Source organism: Grammomys surdaster, unplaced genomic scaffold (genome assembly GCF_004785775.1).
Source record: "Grammomys surdaster isolate TR1022 unplaced genomic scaffold, NIH_TR_1.0 126198, whole genome shotgun sequence".
NCBI classification, from domain to species: Eukaryota; Metazoa; Chordata; class Mammalia; order Rodentia; family Muridae; genus Grammomys; species Grammomys surdaster.
Window position 1 is genome coordinate 9,940,699 of NW_021621003.1, and position 20,988 is coordinate 9,961,686.

Sequence of the window (20,988 nt, forward strand, 5' to 3'; positions counted from 1 at the left end):
AAAGGCTGCTCCTGGTCCTGAGGAGGATTTCCCTGTGTTACTCACCTTGCAGTACCTGGCATCATGAGCTTGACCCACATGTGACAGTGAGAAGTTGTTTTTCCAATGAACTGTCTTAAAGGATGAGCGCTATACTCCTCCATTATGACCTCCATGAGAACGTGGGTTTTGCAAGACCAGCTGACACATGTTCACAACGCCAGGTTTAAAGTGACACTGGTTCACTTCTCAGCTCTATCGTCACCTGGATGATTATCTAAAACACCTATGCTGCAACTGCATCTAATGTCCTGCAAACCACAGCCACTCCACCCATCTGCTGAGGGGCTTAGTCAGCATGACCAGCACTACAGTAAGGCCCCTTTGGTGTGAGCAATCTGCCTGAGGTTGCCAGCCCAGCCCCACAGACGTCACAGGGTCAGAGGCTAGTAACAGGGCGAAGCTGAGGCCCTCTCTTGAAGACAGCAACAAGGTAATGTGTTTCTTTCCCCCTAGTCTTTTATTTCCTCTTCAGCCCAGTTTCCTGTCTACAGCACAGATGTGAGGATCGTCTGTGTGCTTGCAAGGTAGGCGGTGTTTGTTATCAGCCATCTCACTCTATTGCTTACTGCATCACCCAACTCCTGGGCTGCTTATACTTCTGCCAAGCATTAGGGTTTTTGTTTGTGGCTTTTGCTGTTTTAAGACAGGGCTTACTGTGTAGCCTTAGCTTGCCTGAAGCTAAGGATCAAACTCAAGGATCTGCCTGTCTCTGCCTCCCAAGTGCTGGGATTAAACGTGTGCATCAGCATTTATTTTAAGGGACACACCATCACCTGTCATGTATGCATCTCACCTGGCCCATGGTACCACTGCCTTGGTGACTAGAAGCTCAAACTCATCCATCTGCTCATTCTGCTCTGCAGGAATGGACCCTGCCTCCTCTCCAACACAGGACATGGCAATGTATCCTGGATCTTCCCCTCCAGACTTGCAGGAGAACCTGGTGTAGGCACTGACACTCAGGATAGAAACCTTGGGGCAAGACTTTGGTGAAGGCATTTTGGGGCATTCTGTAGTAATTCTGGACAGCCCCAGCAGCTGAGGCAGCAGTTTCCATGGCCCTATTGCCTTGGTCAATGACAATTTCTACTTAGTCCCTGCCAGACTCAGTGACAGAAAAGGGCCAGAGCTCAAGGCTTAGTTCAGTGTTGCTCCTCACCACACCCGCTCGAGAACAGCAAGAGTGGAGAAGCACAGACAGCACAGAATGGAAGTAACAGAAGCCTCCATTGTTGAGGCTGTGTCTTCGTTAGGGTTTATTGCTGTGAACAGACACCATGACCAAGGCAACTCTTACAAAGAACAACATTTACTTGGGGCTGGCTTGCAGGTTCAGAGGTTTAGCCTATTATCTTCAAGGTGGGGCATGGCAGTGTCCAGGCAGGTATATGATACAGGAGCTGAGAGTTTTACATCTTCATTTGAAGGAAGGATGCTAGGAAAAGACTGGCTCCCATGTGGTTAGGAGGAAGGTCTCACTGACCACTCCCACAGTGACACACTTCCTCCAACAAGGCCACACCTCCTAATAGTGCCATTCCCTGGGCCAAGCATATTCAAATCACCACAGGCTAGAAAGATGGCTCAGTGGATAAAGCATTTGCTGCTCTTCCAGAGGGCTCAGATTCCATTCTTAGCACTACATTATGGCTCACAGCCACCTGTAACTACAGCTCTAGGAGATCTGACACTCTTGTAGCCTCCTCTGGCACTGCATGTGGTATATATACATGCAGGCAACACACTAGCCACATAAAATTAAAAAAAAAAAAATGAAAAAGGAAGTCTGCACTGTGAGCCTTGTTTTGTGGCCTTGAGTTGCCACACACAGCTGGAGCACAACATCGAATACTGACTGTCCCACAAGTAGTCTCTGATTCCATCTGCTCCAAGAGACCAGGCCTCTCCCAAGGAGGTCAACTGCTGAGACCAACAGCAACAGCTCAACTCTTATTTACAATCATTTTGTCCTACTACCAATGCCTATGACGTGAAACTACTATCACATGTCACTCACCATACGACCTGCCAACACCTAAAGTGGTGTACACCTGTTCAGAGCGTCCTCACAAGGTCAGATCCTGCTAAAGATCACAAAACACACATAATCTCTTTGCTTACTTCTGACAGATCAGAACTTCTGCAATGTGAATATATGGGGCAGGGGGACACAACTAGTTTAACCATTTTCTGAGTCAACAACTTGTTTTAAATGTGACATTATAGACACATGTGTCCCCTGGGTGGCACTGAGCCACAGGCTTATGGCAATAACAAAGATAAAAGCTGGACTTACCCAGTATTTATGTATGCCAGGCACCACTTGCAAAACTTCACAGACAGGAACTCTCCTAATTCTCACAATATCAAATTCCATAACTCTTTCCACTTCACTAATACAGACACAGACACAGAGAGGGAAGACAGTTTACACTTCACCAGACCCTCCACTCAAATCCATCAAATGACCTTCAGAGTACCAGGGCACCCCTCATTTGTGACCCCACTTCTAAGTTTGGGTAAAGAAACCTGCTGGATTTCTGGAGGGACCAAAGGTGGAAAAAGGAATGCAAAAATCCTTTTTTTTCTTTCCTAGCTGAAGGGAGGGGGAAGTAGAATGAATTCCATTTCCAGCATCAGAACACCAAGACCTAGAGAGATTACAGGTAGTGATCATGGGGACAAGGCTAGACAGCTGGTCACTCGCTTCCCTTTGGCCCAGAGAAAAGATCCCCCACATGGGACCAGTCTCTGCAGAGGATTCATAGACATTCACATCCCAACACTGCAACCAGCATTCTCAGGCTTGAAACTTAGGAAAGGCTGCCGTTCCAATCCACTCACCAACTCACAGATGGCCAGTAAGACCCCTCTGAAGACTGAGAAGGCCAGTTGGTCTTCCTTTCACATAACACAGACCACCGTCAACTGTAATCCTTCTCCATCTAGCCCCTGGGGATGGTTAGATGTGGTGAGCCTGGCCTCATTCTCCCCAAGTCTGCTAAGTAAATGCCCTGTTCAGAAGCCCTGGATTCCCATACAGACTTCTATTCACAGAAAGAAAGTTCTCCGTCGTGTCTCCAAGAACACCCAGCCTTTGCCTTGAGCACAAACTTTACCAGTCCTGCCTCCTTCCTTCCTCCTCTCCAGCACCCTCCAGCCTTCAGGCCCTGCATCCAGCTCAGCTTACTGCACATGCTCTCTTCCTTAGGCACCTGCCCAGGAATCCAAGGTGTTCATCAGCATTGCTAGACATCACTCATTCACTTGGGGCCATCCAATGAGAAGATAAACTCCACAGGGGAGGGTGGTCAAGAGCCTTCTTTTACATACAAAAGCCCCTCCCATAGCCTAGAAACTACAAAACAGGTAAAAAGCAAGAAGACAATTAAGTAAGGCTGGCGGCTTCCAGATGGTTCTAAAAGCAGAGAGCCTGACCAAGGGAACCCTTTGCAAAACAGAATGCATATTCCTATGAGAACAGATCAGTACCCAGTATGAGTCATGGGTGGTACTGGAAACTTCCTTATGCTCACAGCCTCAGCACTTCAAGGTGTCCACTACTGAGCAGTGACAAGAGGCAGGCTGACAGATGGAGGGAAGCACGGATAGACAGACAGATAAAATCTGATATGGCTAGGCTCCACTCTAAAGTGTGGGATCCAGTGCAAGAGGCCAACACGGGTGACCGGTTCGACTTAGTCTCATGAGAAGCTTTGTTGTATGTGGGAAGCTGGAGGCAGGAGAGTTATATGAGACTCGACCACTTCCCACAGAATCAGGGTGGCTGACACTGCTCTGTTCCCTCTCCCTGGGTCTGTAAAACAGAGCAGGCCTATGATGAGATACAACAGGTCACCTACCATTTTCTATCAGAAATGAGGAGAACATGGATATGGAGGCATTCACCTGAATGAAGCCCCTGAATATTGGGCTCCCCCAGAGCTAACTATTGTTTTCAGGGAAGGGGGTGCAGAAGCCAAGGTTACGGTTTTGTTTAATTTCTCCCTTTCTTCTGGATCCAATCCCCATAAAGCTAGCTACCTGCGTGGACTCTGACTCAGAGTCTGTGGGCCTCCAACATGTTATCTTTGGAAAAAGTTTTTCCTCTGAGACCAGAGACTCAGGAAAGCATTCCTGCTTGAACTTTGACCTGTGACTAAGCACCAAGGAGTCAGGAGCGTCAGTAACAGGGGTTTTTGCTGTGTCACAGGAAGAAAGCCACACAGATGTTCCTGCCAAAGTCAGGCCCATTCTCTGACTCAGCACCAAATTTAGACTTCATGTTCTAGGACTATCCAAAAGCCCCAACTGGCAACAGGTGCTCAGAACTCAAATGCTAAAGGCATCAGTGATGGGATGCGAAGGGGAGGGGTATCCCAGGCTCAGGACCCAGAAATCTCAATGGAGACTTTCACAGGAAAGCCTGCATGAGAGAACAAACACAGCCTTTATGAAGAAACGGACAAGGACTCCAGCGCTTGCCAGCCTCAGAGCAGCTGGTGGCCTGAGAGAGCAGAGGAACTCTCAATACTGGCCTACTTTGCCCAACTGTAGAACACAAATATCAACCGCATGGGCTGGTAAAGGATTGGGTTCAGTGCCTGAGAATAAAGCTGAAGTGCAGCTTAGCACACTGGGGTATCCTATTACTTGCCCATGCTCGCTGCTAAGCCAGGCCCACATGAGGAAAAAGCAGCCCAGACTTCCAGACACCCAGACACCCCAGCCAAGCTACTCCAAGTCTGAAAGGGGATCCTAGCTCCAGATCTGCCTCTCTGTGTCCTTGGACTGCTAGTTTTCCTGTGAAAAATAGGAACTTGGACTAGTCTCTGAGATCCTTTCCAGCCATGTCTTCAACAGTTGAGGCTGCTTAAGAGAAAGTGTTAAGGGCTAGAGAGATGGCTCAGCAGTTAAGAGCACTGAATGCTGCTCCAACAGACCCAAGTTCAATTCCTAACATCCACGTGGCAGATGACAACCTTCTGTGACTCTAGTCGAGGGGATCCTGAGTCTTTGAGGGCACCAGGCAGGTATGTGGTGCGTGGACATGGATGCAGACAAAGACCCAAACACATTAAGTAAGTAAGTAAATAATAAATACTTAAAACGAAAATGAAGCCATGAAAACACGTCTGGCCAAGAAAAAATGAAGGTGACTTGAAAAGAATAGAGATGGTTGCAACTCCTGAAAATGTCGGTATGCTGCTTTCAGAATATTATGAAATTTTAACAAATTAAACAACATATATAAAGGGAGCTGGAAAGACGACTCAGCAGGTAGGGGTGTTTGCCTCCAGGTCTGCTAAACCACATTTTATTCCTCGAATCCACAGGGTGGACAGAGAAAAGGCACTCCTCCTGGTTGTCCTCTGACCTCTACACATACAGAATCCCACCCCACCTCCCACATATAGAAATACAAACCGAATTGTGCTGCTTTCCACTTCTCTGCTATGCTGTCATTTTTTTTTAAATGGCTAGATAGATTTTCACCATGTGTGGAAAACATTTTGTCAATAGTCAAAAGAAGACATTTATTTGCAGGTCTAGGGCCACCTTAAAGAGTCAGACGTGTACCATGTAGATATGTTATCTGAGAGAGAACATTACACCTATAGAAACCCAGGCATAGGGCTGGAGAGACAGCTCACTGGTTAAGAACACTAGCTGTTCTTGCAGTGGACCCAGGTTCAGTTCCCAGCACCCACATAACAGCATACAATCGTCTATAACTCCAGTTCCAAGGGATATGTCACCTTTCTCTGACCTCTATGGGAAACAGGCACACTTGTAATTAACAAACACACACACAGGCAAAACTATTAATACACAAAAAATAAATAAATCTTAAAAAAATAAAAACAGACACAACACACCTTTGTTTAGTGATGAGCAGGGAGGCAGCTGTGGGGGAGGGGGAGAGGGAGGGGTTGCTTTGTCACAGAAAGCCACACAGAGTTCCTCCTGCCAAAGTCAGACCCATTCACAGGCAATTGTCCCCAGTGGTGCGGCTTCCTACACAGGCAGCTCTCAGGGGCTGGTTAATGTGTCAACCGGATAATGGTTCTCTTATGCAATGGAGGGTTGGGCTGGCTAGTGACAGCTTTTTGTTTTGTTTTGTTTTGTTTTGTTTTGTTTTGTTTTAAGCTCAAAAGGAATTTTTCAGCAATAATGAATAATAAATAAAAGGGTAGTTGGTCCCCGCAGTGACAATGACAGGGCTTCAGTTCACTCTCCACACACTACTGTCCTGGGAGCAGGGACTGGGTTCTCACTGGGCACATTGGGTCATTTGTCATTTTTAAAATGGTTCACCTCAAAAGGAAACTTACAAAAGTACACAGAGGAAGCAGGCACATGCAAAGCTTCAAACACAGCAGCCTCTGGGACCAGTCAGGACTCACCCTGGTAAAGAAGTGTAAAACTTTGTGGCTTTCTTCCTCTCCAGGCATGGGGCTGGGATCCAGATGAGCATGATGCTCCATGGGATGAGCTCCAGGACTAGTCTACACGACAAGACCCTGCTCTCTAACCTCCCAAGACTCTCACGATGACAGCAATTAAACGTAACAGCTAGGCCTTGTTAAAATCCATATTTAAACAAATTACCTGGTGACGCAAGGACAACTGAATACCAGCTTGGCATAAGAAAGCTTACCACATCCAGAGCAGGGTGCTCAGAGTGGGCCCAGAGTCCCTTCATGGATCAGGCTGGCTGGTGTGGGGGTGACCTTTGTGGGCCCAGAACCAAGATAATAGAAGCAGGGACTAAGCACATACTGACAAGTGATGGAAGGGATGGCACACAGACAGATAAAGCTGTGACTGGATCTGTAAGTATTACCCTTAACCAAAGGCTGTGAGACCTCACACATATAGGCAATACTGGGATCAGCTCCAGTAAGCTTTCTCAAGACAGACCTGAGATTTTATTTATTTATTTATTTATTTATTTATTTATTTATTTTTGAGCAAAGCGATATGCTAGCTGGGATTTGTTTTAAAATATTACAGGATTCTAAGGTTACTAGAATAGGTCAGTAGAAGTACAGGGTTGCTCAATTTATCCTCCAGTCCATTTCCAAATGCTTGAAAACACAAATCATTAAAAAGGCAGGAGAGAAGAAAAGGCTTCGCTTAATCTGAGTTCCCCCTTCCCTCCCAGTGTCCTCCCTGGGCTCTCTGCATTCATCTCTCTCAGTCAAAGACCACTGGCCTCACTATCTCCTCAGTGTCCACCTGAAAACAGGCAAAGGTCCTCGTCATAGGACATGTTAACACCTCCTTAAGACCAAGGCCTCAGGAAACTAATCCACCAAAGTGGCATGGCCTCCTCACTGACAGACACCCCAGATTCTCTCCTCATTGGTAGACACCACCCCAGATTCACCCCTCAACGTCTGTCATACCAACCCCATTCATGACCTATGTCCTGTGAGGCCCTGAGTCCACATACAGTCTGAGGCTATTGCTCCTCTTAAGGGCAAGCCACTCCTGGCAGGCACAATGACAGTGGCTCTCACCAAAGCCCTCAGAGAACACTACTGATCCCTTTCACAGATGAGGAAGAGGAACTCCTGAAGGTTAGGCAGCTGCTAGAGTCACACAGTTCAGGATGGAAACACTTCAGATGTAAACCTAAAGCATCAGGCCCTCAAGACTATGCTCAAGGCATTCAACTGCCTCTAATCCTAGAGCCTTGCTCCCCAGTTCCAACCCCACCTACAATACCCAAGCCACCTGAGCCATTCATTCATTCATTCATTCATCCACATCACCTACCCTCCATGATATTCTCAGAACAAAGACCATCTTCTCTTCTCCAGACCAGCTGTGTGAAAGGCTCAGCAAAAATTTCTTCTTGACTGACAATTACCAGGTCTCCCCAGACTTGCAGCAGCCAAGCCACCGAAGCAGTCCCCACACATCCTCCCTAAGGCATCCTTAGAAGCCCTGACTTCTAAGGCCCAAGGCTCAGTCCTGCTGCTTTGATTCTCAAGAAAAGCATCTCAAATGTCCATGAAATCAGACTTCATTCTGGTTAAGCCCCATCGGGCCCAGCAAGAACACAAACCTAAAATCTGACAGCTACTGGCCCCAGAACCACATGTGTCTAGTTCAGCTGGCATCAGAGGTTAAAGGGAAATGTTTATGGCTTGGGTGCTCCAAATGAGAGGACCAGGGGAAATGAATATAAGAAATATGTGCTGTGTTCCAGAACCATCTCTAAAGCTGAGGTTTCCCACGTGTATTCCAGTGAACACGGATACTTCAAGATGTCCCAAAGAAAAGGACTTTGTGGTCAAATCAGTCTCTGAAGTCATTCTAGCAAAGCCCAAAGCACACTGGCCCACAATTGCTCTCAAGAGCCTAATGATAAGAAGTTAGGCCTGCTCAAAGCAGCACTATCCGAAGGCACTGAACCACAGAGCCGGGCCAAGGCAAAAACAGCATCCATCCACATCCCATCAAGCCAGTACTCAGAACATGTTTCCTGGGGAAAATGCTGACCCAGGCCTTTTGAAAGAGCATCTTGATACAGCTGGTACCCTAGGTGTGAAATGAGAAAGCAAACCAAGGCTTGAGTGGTCTATGAAGCAGAAATGCCCAGCATACTTCAAGGCCTTTGAGGCGAAGCTATTAGCACTGCAAAAGAGATATGGTGTAACATCTGACTCAAAGGAGTCACAGACAAGTTCTGAAATTAATTCCTTTACAATCCAAAGGAGCTGTCCTGCATCTTAGCAACATATATTTGGAGATCTCTCTGTGTGTGAGCACACATGAGTGTGTGTGTGTGTGTGTGTGTGTGTGTGTGTGTGTTTGTGTTTGAATGTGTATTGCACTTATATTTTAGACAAAAGAAAAAATGTTAGAACTATGTCTCTACCCAGCCCCAAACTAAGGTATTAAGGACAGAAAGCAAACAATACGATAGTTCTTTAAAAGCTTGCATCTGGAACTGCTACATGGTCCCAAGAAGAGAACAGAGAGAGAATGACAGATGAAAAGACTCGACAGCCTCTTCTGGCCTCTGCATATGTGTGAATATACAATATACATACATATATCACACACACACGCAGAAGACAGATACACTGAGTTTACCTATAACAGATATCTAAATTCGTTATGTTCATGCAAACAGAAAGGAAAATAGTGGTCGTCAGGGACTGAGGGGAGGGAGCAACAGACCATTGTTTTTAATGGTCACTCTTCTACAAGATGGCAAAGTTCTGGAAACGGATGAAGATACGGGTTGCCCAATAGTCTAAAAGTACTAAATGCCACCAAAGGACACATTCAGACTAGCTATTTTCACATCTTATACCTGTTGGAGTAAAAACAAAGCAGCTCAAAGTAAGTCTTATGGTATGTAAGTCTTACTACTAAAAAAATAAAACAGCTCAAAACAAACAAGTTCTGACCCCTTGGCTGAAGTGAACGTCGGTCACCATCCTCCCCAGAATTAAAGTCAGTAGTCTACACAGGATATTCCAAATACTTGTTCAGGTAAAAATGTTTCTGCAGTACTTTTGTGGAATTCCACCTCAAAAATATCAACTGAGGCATAGCGAAAAGATTTACAACTTGTTCCAGGAAAACAATGAAGGAAAAAAAAAAGAAAAGAAATCCAGTTATCTCTGGTTCTATCCCATTTAAAATTCCCTGCTAAACACACCAAGTAGCCTCAGCTCCAGTCAGCAACGTCGCTCAGCGCTCCTGCTCTGTGCCTGCTTGCTGTCTCTACAGCCTACATCTTCCCAGGAAATTACTGCATAGCTTCCCTCCCACTGGGCCTGCAGAAGGTACAGGTGCTTCATATGAACTAGGAGTAAAAACCACACACACACACACAACTGAGACAAAATATTTCTCCTACTCTACTCCCTTTTTCAGGAAGTGGAGGTAGAGTAATCAAAAACCACCCCACACTAACATTAAAGCAGACGAGCAACAGCCACTGTGCAGAGCTGGAACCACCCCCAGAAATCTACTCCAACACAACTGCCACACCCCCTGGGACTAAAAGCCATCTGGGGGGTGCTCAGAACCCCACAGGACTGAGAAACTCCCCATTCAGTGCCTCACCAATTCTGTTTGCTGTTGAACTAGGGCCAAGAAGCCAAGCGGCTCCGCCAAGGTCAGGCCGGCACTTAGAAACAGATCCCACATGGGGGCTCCTTCAAGGACAGTTGGCTGATATAGAATCTGGAAAGGAAAGGTCGCCTCACAGGACGTGGAGCAGCCAGCCCTCCACAGCTGGTACCTGGTGGGTGACCTTGAAGACTTCAGACACCAATGTCATAACACCAGCTTCCATCACAGACAGTGGGATGCATCTGAGACATGCTCAAAGAGGCACGAAGCAAGCGTGTGGCAGAGCAGAGTCACCTTCGGGAGATTCCACTGTGCTCGAGAGACTCATAGCCACAGAGCCAGTGACTCTGATGCCTGTTTAGAGTGCTCACAAGGAGCTGCAACAGACCTCCAGCAATCTGTCCACTCCTGGTCCCTACTGTCACTATTATGACATGGTTCACCACACTAACCAGTGCCCTTCCTCGGTGCTCACCACTGATTATCACACAGCACTCTGAAGCAGTGAGTGCTTTATAATGGCTGGATTAGGGTGGAGCTCTGGGGGAAGGAGAATAGGACCCGAGATAGCATATGGAGACACAGGAGAGAAGAAGAGCTTCCAAAATGGTAGGCAGGGCTTACTCACTCATTAGACTGGACTTCCCAGCAGGCTTGCTGACAGTATGGTTGATAAGAGGCCTGCTGGGAAACGTGTGAACTGCTTAAATTGTCCAAGTGTGCCATCATTACAAAAAAAGGGACAGGCTTTGCTGCGTTGTAAAATTTCCATAAAAACTCTCAACTGCACACATTATAAAAGGAAGCTTTTTAAAAAAATAATCCCACTTTGTGAATCTTAAAGTTGTCTTCAACATTAAGCTCAGAAGTCTCCCCAGTTCTAAACATCCAGTCCCCTGCTAAACACTCAGCTATTAAGATCAATCCAAACACAGAAGACTGCCTGTGGCGAGGACAGGACTCAGTTTCCCCAAAGGACACTGATGGAAGGGCAGTACTGGGAAGTCTCAAAGGAGCAGTCCAGGCCCTGTTCAATGGCAGTCACTGGTGGAAGGGGATGAGGAGAAAAAGGAAAGCTGTTTGCCAGGCTGGTGTATTTCTGTGACTTTTTTTTTTTTTTTTTGAGGTTTCTTCTTGTTCTCCTGCATCTTCTTGTCCATCATTGTTCCTGGGCTAGGAGTCAGGGGATTCAAGGAGGTGCAACAAGCAGAGTGAGGTGGTGGGAATGAGGAAAAGCTAATCTAAGCATTAACATCCTAGAGATCCTGGCTATGAATACAAAGTCCTCTGGGGGAAGGCTGGATGGACAGACAGCATGGATGGACGAGACCAGAAACTCCAGGCCATGTGACATTAGGGGTACGTGTATTTAGGATTCTAAAAGTTCAGATGACCACCAGCTTCTCCACTACCAGTAACTGTCTAAACTAACAGAGCAAGAGACACGTGTAGAGAAGCTAACTGTCCTGCTCAGGCCTGACCACCAACAGCTCAATCCAGCGATGAGCTGGTTTACTCATTTGATGAAGCTCAGTGCCAGGCATAATGTCTCTCTCTTTACACTATCCCTCCTGCTCATCTTAACTTGGAGAAACTGCTTCTTTAAAACCTGTCTTGGACAGGAACAGGTCACTAACCATGGGGACAAAGACAAGCCAACCTTAGCCTTCTAAGCTCAGCCATGGCCACTCTGCCTGAAATGGGTGCATGGCCCTAGTCATGACAATCAGAACCCTTCCAGAAGATTTTTCTGCCTGGGCAGACTGGATTGATCTGCCTTTCTTCCCTGCCCAGGGTCAGTGAACATCAAGCCCATGGAGACATGAGGCTACATTTCAGACTGATAGAAAAGTTCACAAGATTCAGGAGGCAAGGGTCATTGTGTCAAGGTTTTAGGATGTACCTATATGTCATTTAACACTGGAGTGATGTTCTTAAACATGCATGTTTAGGGTATTCCACATTACATGGCCATCATGGAGTTTACTTATGGAAATGTCACTCTAGGTTAATATAATCTTATGGGACCACTGTCAGACATGTGGCCTGTAAGAAATATCATTATTATATAGCAATAAGTTGTCCTTTTTGCCTAAGATGACTTGAGCTAAGTTGTCATGGTACCCTGAACAGAGAGAACTACAACCTGCTCCATCCCTACCACCCCCACCCCCGTTAGAAACCTCTTCACAACCATGGTCTTCAGGTTCCTCTGCAGCAAATAGCACAACTCTGAAAGACAAATGTTGGCTTGAGCTATACTTATGTCTCTTCCCCTACTGATTCCCCAGGGCAGAGTACACCAAGCAAAAGTGGCTGGTGCCCAAAGGCAGCAGAGGAAACAAAAGACCCTGGCAATCACCAGGGAATAATAAATACCCAACACCTGGCAACACAGGGCCGGCCTCCCACACTAGTCTCTGGAAGAGCCTGGCAGAGTTGCTCCCTTTTAAAATGGAGAGAAAGAGAGAGAGAAAGAGAGAGAGAGAGAGGGAGAGAGAGAGAGAGAGAGGGAGGGAGGGAGGGAGGGAGGGAGGGAGGGAGAGAGAGAGAGAGAGAGAGAGAGAGAGAGAGAGAGAGAGAGAGAGACTGAGACTGACTGGGGGTCTAGGTGGACATGGGGGCTCACATCTGTAATCACAGCATTTGAAAGGCTGAGGAAAGAGGACTTTCACACATTTGAAACCAGCTTGGGCTACAAAGAAATATCCTGCTTCAAAACAAACAAACAAACAAACAAACAAACAAAAAATGCTTCTAACCTCACCTTCTACAAGGCCTATATTTCAGGGAACATGCAAACCTCTCCCTGGAGCCCCGAGGCCTCCTTGCCTAACGGCAATCCTCTCTGTTCCAGCAGCCTGTACTCTCTACAGTCCCTGCAGTGTTTGCTGTCCTCCCTACAACCCTCTCTGCATTCCAAGCCCCAACCCCAGCGGGGCTGGAGGGATGGCTCAATGGTTAAGAACACCTGTTGCTCTTGCAGAGAACCAGGTTCAATTCCCAGCACCCACTTAGCAGCTCACAACTGTCTGTAACTCAAGTTCCAGGGAATCTGATACTTTCATTTGACCTGTGTATGCACATAGTGTGTCTACAAAATGCAGGCTAAATACATATATATACAAAACACATCTTTAAAAAATAAGGTGTGATGGCACACATCTTTGGTCTCTGCACTTGAGAGGCAGAGGCAGGCGGATCTCTGTGAGTTCAAGGACAGCCTGGTCTACAAAGTGAGTTCCAGGACAGCTAGGGTTGTTATACAGAGAAGCCCTGCCTATTAGTCTCTTCTCCGATTTTCCCTCCACTTCTTCAGCAGACAGTCTTTTCATGTTAGTGACAGCATCTCTCTCCCTCTCTCTAGGAAATAAAGAAAAGGCACAGGAGGAGGGAGGGGACAGGAAGAGATAAAACAATTCTAAGCACATGGGTCACGGTGAGATCCAGCAGGAAGCCAATTTCTGTCTTCCAAGAGAAGCCTGGCACAAAATAACTTAAGAAGCCCTTGACATTCAGATGGCCATTAGTCAGAGCCACACTAGGTCCAGATGAGAGTACTGGAGAGAGTCAAAACCCTGCTCTTGTATCTGTCACTCAACAGACCCATCTCCCCTAAAGTGTCCCACTGCCTAAACAAGGCCTTAAGATACAAGAACAGACTCCTAGCTACCTCACTCCAACCCACCAAGGCAAGCCCCCAGAGCTGAATATTTCATCCCTCCCTGAAGACATTTCGCCCCACTCCCAGGACAAAGGCAGGAGACAGGGCAACCCTGGACCCCACTATGTAGTTGAAGACCCTGAGGCCCTGCACAGAAGCAGAACCCAAGGATTTCTGTGAGATAAATCAGAAGTTCCAATTAAATTCTCGAGAAAAACACTGAAGCGATAACCAAATTCAACTCTGACACAATAAAGACACAGGAGATCCCATCATCCAGTAAAGGGCAGTTTCCACCTCTCTGTCACCAGCTGGGGCAAAGAAATTCGCTTCCTTCCCTACAAACCCATGTGTGAGGAAGATAGCAGAGTTCTTCAAGACCATTAATGGGCTGGGAGAAGACCTAGTCAGCTAACAGGAGGAACCACCCAAGACAAGAAATAAGAGAGAGGCTCCTGGTGTCTGTCACCTTCCTGCCCTCTGATCTTCCTGGTGCCTGACACTGGCCCTGGGAACTCAATGTAATGAAGACACCCCTCTGTGACACTGGGATGGCCACAAGTGAAGATAAGACACAGTATGCTCAGCAGCAGCCCACCAGGCCTAGGACAGGAGCCCCTGGTCCCCTAAGCCAATCCCGCTGTTTCTCCAGTCACAGTATTATAAAAACACACAGACACCCATTGACTCACACCCCGTCACACTGTTCACCAAAGCCTCCAGATGTTGTCTTGCCATATCAAGTGCTACCCCAATTTCTTCTAACCTATTAAATAAAACAAAGTTAACCTCCTTGATGAGTATTTTTCTAAGGATTTCATGAGCCTCTCTGAAGCAATAAAATTCTGAGGTGTGGGGGAATGGATAAAAAAAAAAAAATCACAGCCCTGGGGATAAATCTCAACCTTATGGTATCCCATTCCAGAGGTCCCACCTTCTCTACAGGGCATGAGGGATGTACTTAACACATGGCCATCTGTCCTATAGCTTCTCTAGTCCAGAGATTAATCCTAGGGCTGATACACACATCCCCGTGAGGACTTCTTGGCTGCCCTCTAACTTCTGTGCTTCTCAGACAGACTTCAAGAAGCAGATCTTTGGCAAATTTCTTTCTTCAAAAATAAATAGAAGTCGTTAAAATGGAAAAAGGTGTCTGATGAGGTCCTTTATTCTCTTAGCTGCATGAGACAGCCTCTTCTACACAACTTCAAAGGGCTATTCAAAGAAACTACTGGCTTTGCCCAGGAAACTCCAGTAAACCATACTTGTAGGGATAGCATGCAGGACTGAAAGACAGAATGCAAAAGCCAGAAGTCTGAGGGAAAGACAGAAGGGCATCCATGAAGTGCTATTGTGGGTCTGCAGTTTAGCCTCTCTGTATGTCAGTTTCCTTCAGCTAGAGAAAACAGAGTTGAGATGGCCCATAGAGATGAGAACTGCTACCAGAGACATCTAATAAAATCACTCCCTTTATAAGTGCAGCTTTTAACAGTCCCATAAACGGGTCTCCTCAACCTCTGGCCCACACGTTGCTAAGGGCAGTGTTATTTTTCCTGCTCTCTTCATTCACTGTTCTTTTACATGTGTCTTTATTGATTTTTATTATGTGTATTGATTCAACTTAAAACAAGGGCAAGACCTACACAAGACATACTTGCTGTCTCCAGGCTCTGAATATGTTTTTTAAAAGCAATAGACAATAATTCAGAACTCTTTGCATTCAGTCCTTCCTAAGCATTTTAATCTCTTCAAGCCGCAGTTTTCTCTCTGGCAAAGCAGGAATACTAGATAGTTCACATGCTGTTAACAGCGATTAAATGTGATAAGGTAGAGTTCCTGTCACAACAGACACCACACATACCAGCCCTCATCCTTCCTCTATACTATGCCTTCTTCCTTGTCGAAGAGGCTGGCTTCTCTCTCAGTCCAGTCAGGACAAGCCTACCACTAGTCACAAACTCCCGGCAGTACCCCTCCCCCTACACACACTTACAAATCAGTCACTTACAAGAGCAAGAACTTAGGGGTTCCAAAGGGCACCACTCAGAGGAATCAGTCACCAGCCCTTCTCCACCGGGAGCTCAGAACTCTCAGGGAGGGAATTGAGCCACAGCAACCACTACTAAGATTTTCCCATGGTGCAATGCAACTTCCTCAACTTTTCCGGGCCCTCAATTTCCAAAGAAACCGGGGAAGGCGTTGTGCATAATTCACAGCAAATCTGGGCGAATTAGGAGACGGAGATCCAGGGGGCGAGAAGCAAACGGACACGGACACAAAGTGAAAAGGCACGAGTGATCTAAATGGGGTGGCAGGGATCAAAACTTAGGGAATCTGCCCCTGGCCTATATTCCCTTCTTGCTGATTGCAACCTCTGGCTCCCGAAGGGCTAGCAGACCGTGAGAAGCTTAGAAAAGGGGCTGACCGACATCCTCCCGAGGTGTCCTCCGACCTCCGCCCCGCCACCGGACTTGGTGGCCTCCGGATTACTCTGCAGCAGTAGCGACAAGGAGAGGACAGACAAGGCTTTCGGTGAGGGGTTATTGTTCCCAGAAAACCGCAGGACAGAGGCAGGAGATGTGAACTCGGTTCCAGGCATCCGACCCTCCCCCGGTAGGCTAAGAGAGAAGGTGTCACCCTCGCGCCATACAGGTAGAGCGGTGGCCGCGACCAGAGCCTGGCCCCCCACCCGCCTTGGTGAGCTGCAGAGAGAAGGGGTGGCCGGAGGGCAGGAGGGGCCGCGCGGGACTGCCACTCACCCGCGCCCTCTGTAGACTGCGGCGGCCCGACGACGCCGTTCAGGTAGAGAATGGGCAGCAGGTGAGGCTGAGTCTTCTCCAACGCGGCGCGCAGGTCTTGGAAGTGGTCCTGCTCCTTGGCCAGGAGTAGCTGGAGCAGCAGCTCCGCCTTGGCGCCTCCCGCCTCCTCGTCCAGCTGCCGCCGCTCGCCGGGGCTCAGCGCTCCTGCTGCCTCCAGCAGCCCGAGCACGGCCTCCACCTCGGTCATGGCCTGGGCCAGGCTCTGCTGACACTGGGCGAGCAGCTCCCGGCGCTGCGGCTCCATGGTGGCGGCCCGCGCAGCCCCGCCCCGCCCCGCCGGACGGCGCCGGGGCTCCCTGAGGCCGGCGGGCTGCACGCCGAGCTGGGCGGCAGCCTAGCGCGCCGGGAGTCGCGAGGCGGCGGGGCCCATGGGCCGGGGCCTGCGCGCCTCGGGGCCGGGACGATCGGGCAGCTCTCAACGGCCGCCTCCCGGACTCCGGGGCGCAGCCATGTTGGCTGCGGCGGCGGCGGGACTGGAAGAGGAGGAGGAGAAGGAGGAGGAGAAGGAGGAGGCGGAGGTGGGGACGGCGGCCGGGGCGCGCCCCGAGGCCTCGCAGCAGCCAGGCATGCCCCCTCCAGCTCCGCCTCCGCGCCCACCGCCCCGCCGCACACTGCGATCGCCGCGGGGGGGAAAAGTCGCCGGGCGCCCGACGGCTCCGGCCCGGCTCACCCGAGCTCCTACACCGCCGCCTGCACAGCCGCGGCCCGCCCCTCTGGCCTCTCTCCTCCCCGGCCCGCCTTCGGCCTGGAGGTGGTAGCAAGTAACTGAAGCACTAGGCTGAGGGGAAGGGTCCGGACTCCACCGGCCCTTAGCCCACAAGCTACTGAGAGAAATAGCTCCTACCCAGTTCACATACTGCTCCTAATCCAGGGTCTTCTGAGAATTCTAAAATAAACCAAGGACACAATGCAAAACCCTCCCCCACTAAACTTGAACATCTCCAATTTAAAGACCTTTCCAGAATCGGTCCCCATTCCAAGATTTTCTTAGAAAATCTCCCAATAAAATTGCCTACCAGTTACTAGCATCCTGCACACCTGTGTCAGAGCTCCAGCATCAGGGGCAGTGGATGTTTGCAGGAACTGGGTGTGCATAAAGAGCTTTTGCTGTGGGCTGTTGGAGGTTTCTAACAAGAAAAGTGCTAGTCTCCTTGGTGTCACCCCAAGATTATAGCAAATGAGTTACCTTCCTTCCCATAATGACTTCAGCTCAAGACCATCCACCTTCTCCGATAGCCCTCTGCACTACTCTTTACCTGGAACGAAATCTGCATCTCAGAAAAGACTCCAAACTTCTGCATTGCAACCACTGACTCACTTTCTAAGACGGGCCAAGAGCTCTTTTGATGGCACTGTTAGCAAAGCAAAGGCATCTCAAATGTCCTTCTTTGACAGAAACCATGTTTGCTACTAGGAAGCAAACTCTGAGTAGTGATTGGAAGACCCTAGGTTGCTCTATGCCTTAGAATGATGTTCAAGGTAGAAGAGAACCAATTCTCTTTGTTCATCTGGTTTTCCGGAGTAGAAAGAGCATCAGACCAGGGGTTCTCAGCTATCGCTCCATGAGCAAGTTCAGCTGTGTCAGTGCAGCGCTGAAACAATCTCAACATTAATGTGAACACGTTTTCTGGGCTGGGCTTGATAGTTTTATGATTTTTTAAGGCTTCTATAGCCCAGCATGGATTCCAATATGCTGGAGTGAAACTATTTGAAGATCCTTCTCTGTTCAGATAGCCTGGTCTTCTGTGACCAAGAAGATGCCCTAATTATAGTCTGTTGCTCTGCCAAATACCATGACCAAAAGCAATTTGGGAAAGAAAGTGTGTATTTTAACTGACACTTCCAGGTCACAGTCCCATTGCTGAGAGAAGTCAAGGTAGGAATTCTCAGACCCAAGGAAGTACACAGCAGGATCCATTGAGGAATGGGGCATGCTGACTCCTTTGCCAGATTCATGCACAGCTAGCTTCCTAATACAGCGCATGACCACTTGCCCAGGGAATGGTACCACCCACAGTAGGCTGGGCTGTTCTACCCAATTATCTATGAAGACATGTGCCCATATCACAGATATGTCCATAGACCAATGTTGTGAAAAGACAATGATTCCACTGAGACTCTTTTTTCAGGTAATTCAGGCTGTGTCAGGTTGACTGTTAATTCTATCTAGAACACAAAGATGTAGGGGAATAGAGGCTGGCTGTTATCATGGTGCCATATTTTGCACAGGATCCCTGGACCCTTGCTTGTTTCCCTGCCCCTAAGATGCCTTCTTTCTGGCTGGCCATCACTTAACCTGAGAGCAGCCACAGATCCTAACTCATCCTTGCGGTTCCCATCTCAGTTCTTATTTGAATTAATAGTGAAGAAGGAAAGGTGGGGGAGGGGGTGAAAATTAGACACCAGTCTTTTTATGATTAGAGAACAAACTGTAAGTTCCGTATCCAAAGTGTGTTAAGACAGAAGAGCCAGTCTCCCGGTAACTCTCAAAGGATGGTGAAGAGATTTGGAGATTGTTCCAGGAAGCTTTCCTAAGAATCAGCTAGGAAGCATTTGAAGAGAGCACTTCTTCCTAGGGGCTGGGCAGTGGTGAACCCCTTATAAGATGCTCTTGAGGCCTATGTGAAACAAATTCTAGATGACAGAGCCTGAGGACATAGTTAATATTTTAGAGTTGTTTTAACCAATCACCTTGGCATGAACTCATTTCTGTAGCTTCTTTTCTCCCCCCACCTCGCTCCCAGAAATCGTGTCTGTATAGGCATAAATCAAGTTAAATGAAGCCATGAGAACGGACTGATGTGCTTATAAGAAGATGGAGTCTGCTGAGCTGGCTTAGTGGGCAAAGACACTTGCTGCCAAGCCTGGATTACCTGAGTTGGATTCTCAGAAACCACATAGTAGAAGGAGAGAACCATCTCTCATAAGCCATCCCCGAACCTCCACATAAACGTGTGCCATGTGCATACAGAACCTCCACCTCATCCACACACATATAAATGAATATTTCTTGTTTTTTTTTTCTTTTTCTTTTTTTTTCTTTTTTCTTTTTTCTTTTTGTTTTGTTTTGTTTTTCGAGACAGGGTTTCTCTGTGTAGTCCTGGCTGTCCTGGAACTCACTCAGTAGACCAGGCTGGCCTCAAACTCAGAAATCCGCCTGCCTCTGCCTCCCAAGTGCTGGGATTAAAGGCATGCACCACCACTGCCTGGCTAAATGAATATTTCTTAAAAGAAGGATGTTTTGTGCTGGAGAGATGGTTCAGAAGGTGCTTACTGCACAAGTCTGACAGCTTGAGATCAGATTCCTTGAACCTATAGTAATCCCAGACCCAATAGCACATGGCTATGATCTCAGCACCATTCCTATGGCCAGATAAGAGGTAAGATGAGAGAACTGCCAGAGGTCGAGGGCAATTGAGCTAACTTGGGGTACACAGGTACACAGTATAGCAACAAACAATGTGAGAGATCCTGTCTCAACAAAGTACAAGATGGAGAGTTTCCTCAGACTGTCATACACACATATCCCATGGCACACCTACACCCTTATACATAAATATGTACACACGTAACTTTTTTTTTTTGAGACAGGGTTTCTCTGTCTAGCTTTGGCTGTCCTGTAAGTTACTCTGTAGACATGGCTCACCTACCTCTGCCTTCCAAGTGCTGATATTAAAGGTGTGTGCCATCACTGCCAGGCTAAAAATAATTTTTTTATTTGTGTATTTGTTTGTTTGCTTATTTATTTGTTTGTTCATTATTTATTATCTATTTGGTTGTTGGTTGGTTTTGGTTTTCAAGACAGGGTTTCTCTTTATAGCCCTGCTTGTCCTGGAACAGTCTGTAGACCAGACTAGCCTTGAATTCAGAGATCTGCCTGCCTCTGCCTCCTGAGTGCTGGGATTAAAGGAGTGTGTCACCACCTCCAACAAAAACAAATTTTTTTTAAAAAAGGGAAATGTGAACTCAGACACCCATGGGGCAGATGGCATATGAGTGGGGAGCAGAGACTGAAATAATGGGTGTACAAGCCAGAGGAGAAGACTGTGAGAAGTACCAGGTGCAAGGCCTGGGACACATTCTCCCTGGAGGCCTTCAGAAGGAACCAACTTGGCAAGTCCTTTGTTTTGAACTTTCCCTCTTAAGAACTGTGAACCAGTAAGCCATTGTTTTAACCCCTAGCTTGTGTCCAGTTGTTATGGAAGCCCTAGGAAAGCCAGACACATTCAATCAGTTGAGAAGTATGAAGGAAAAGATAGAGTCTCCGTGTTCAAAACCACCCATCATCTCATTCTTCAACAGCCTAAACATTTCTCTCTCTCTCTCTCTCTCTCTCTCTCTCTCTCTCTCTCTCTCTCT

General features: G+C 47.6%; 1 protein-coding gene across 1 annotated transcript in view; it reads right to left on the minus strand.

Annotated features, from left to right (window-relative positions):
• The window catches only part of Dlg5 (discs large MAGUK scaffold protein 5), a 112,883-nt gene extending 96,010 nt beyond the window's left edge, over nt 1-16,873 (minus strand). The window contains exon 1 of the mRNA XM_028758520.1: nt 16,570-16,873. Within this exon, the coding sequence (XP_028614353.1) occupies nt 16,570-16,873 (304 nt within the window). The remainder of the gene's footprint in view (nt 1-16,569) is intronic.
• Between the last annotated feature and the right edge of the window lie 4,115 nt (nt 16,874-20,988).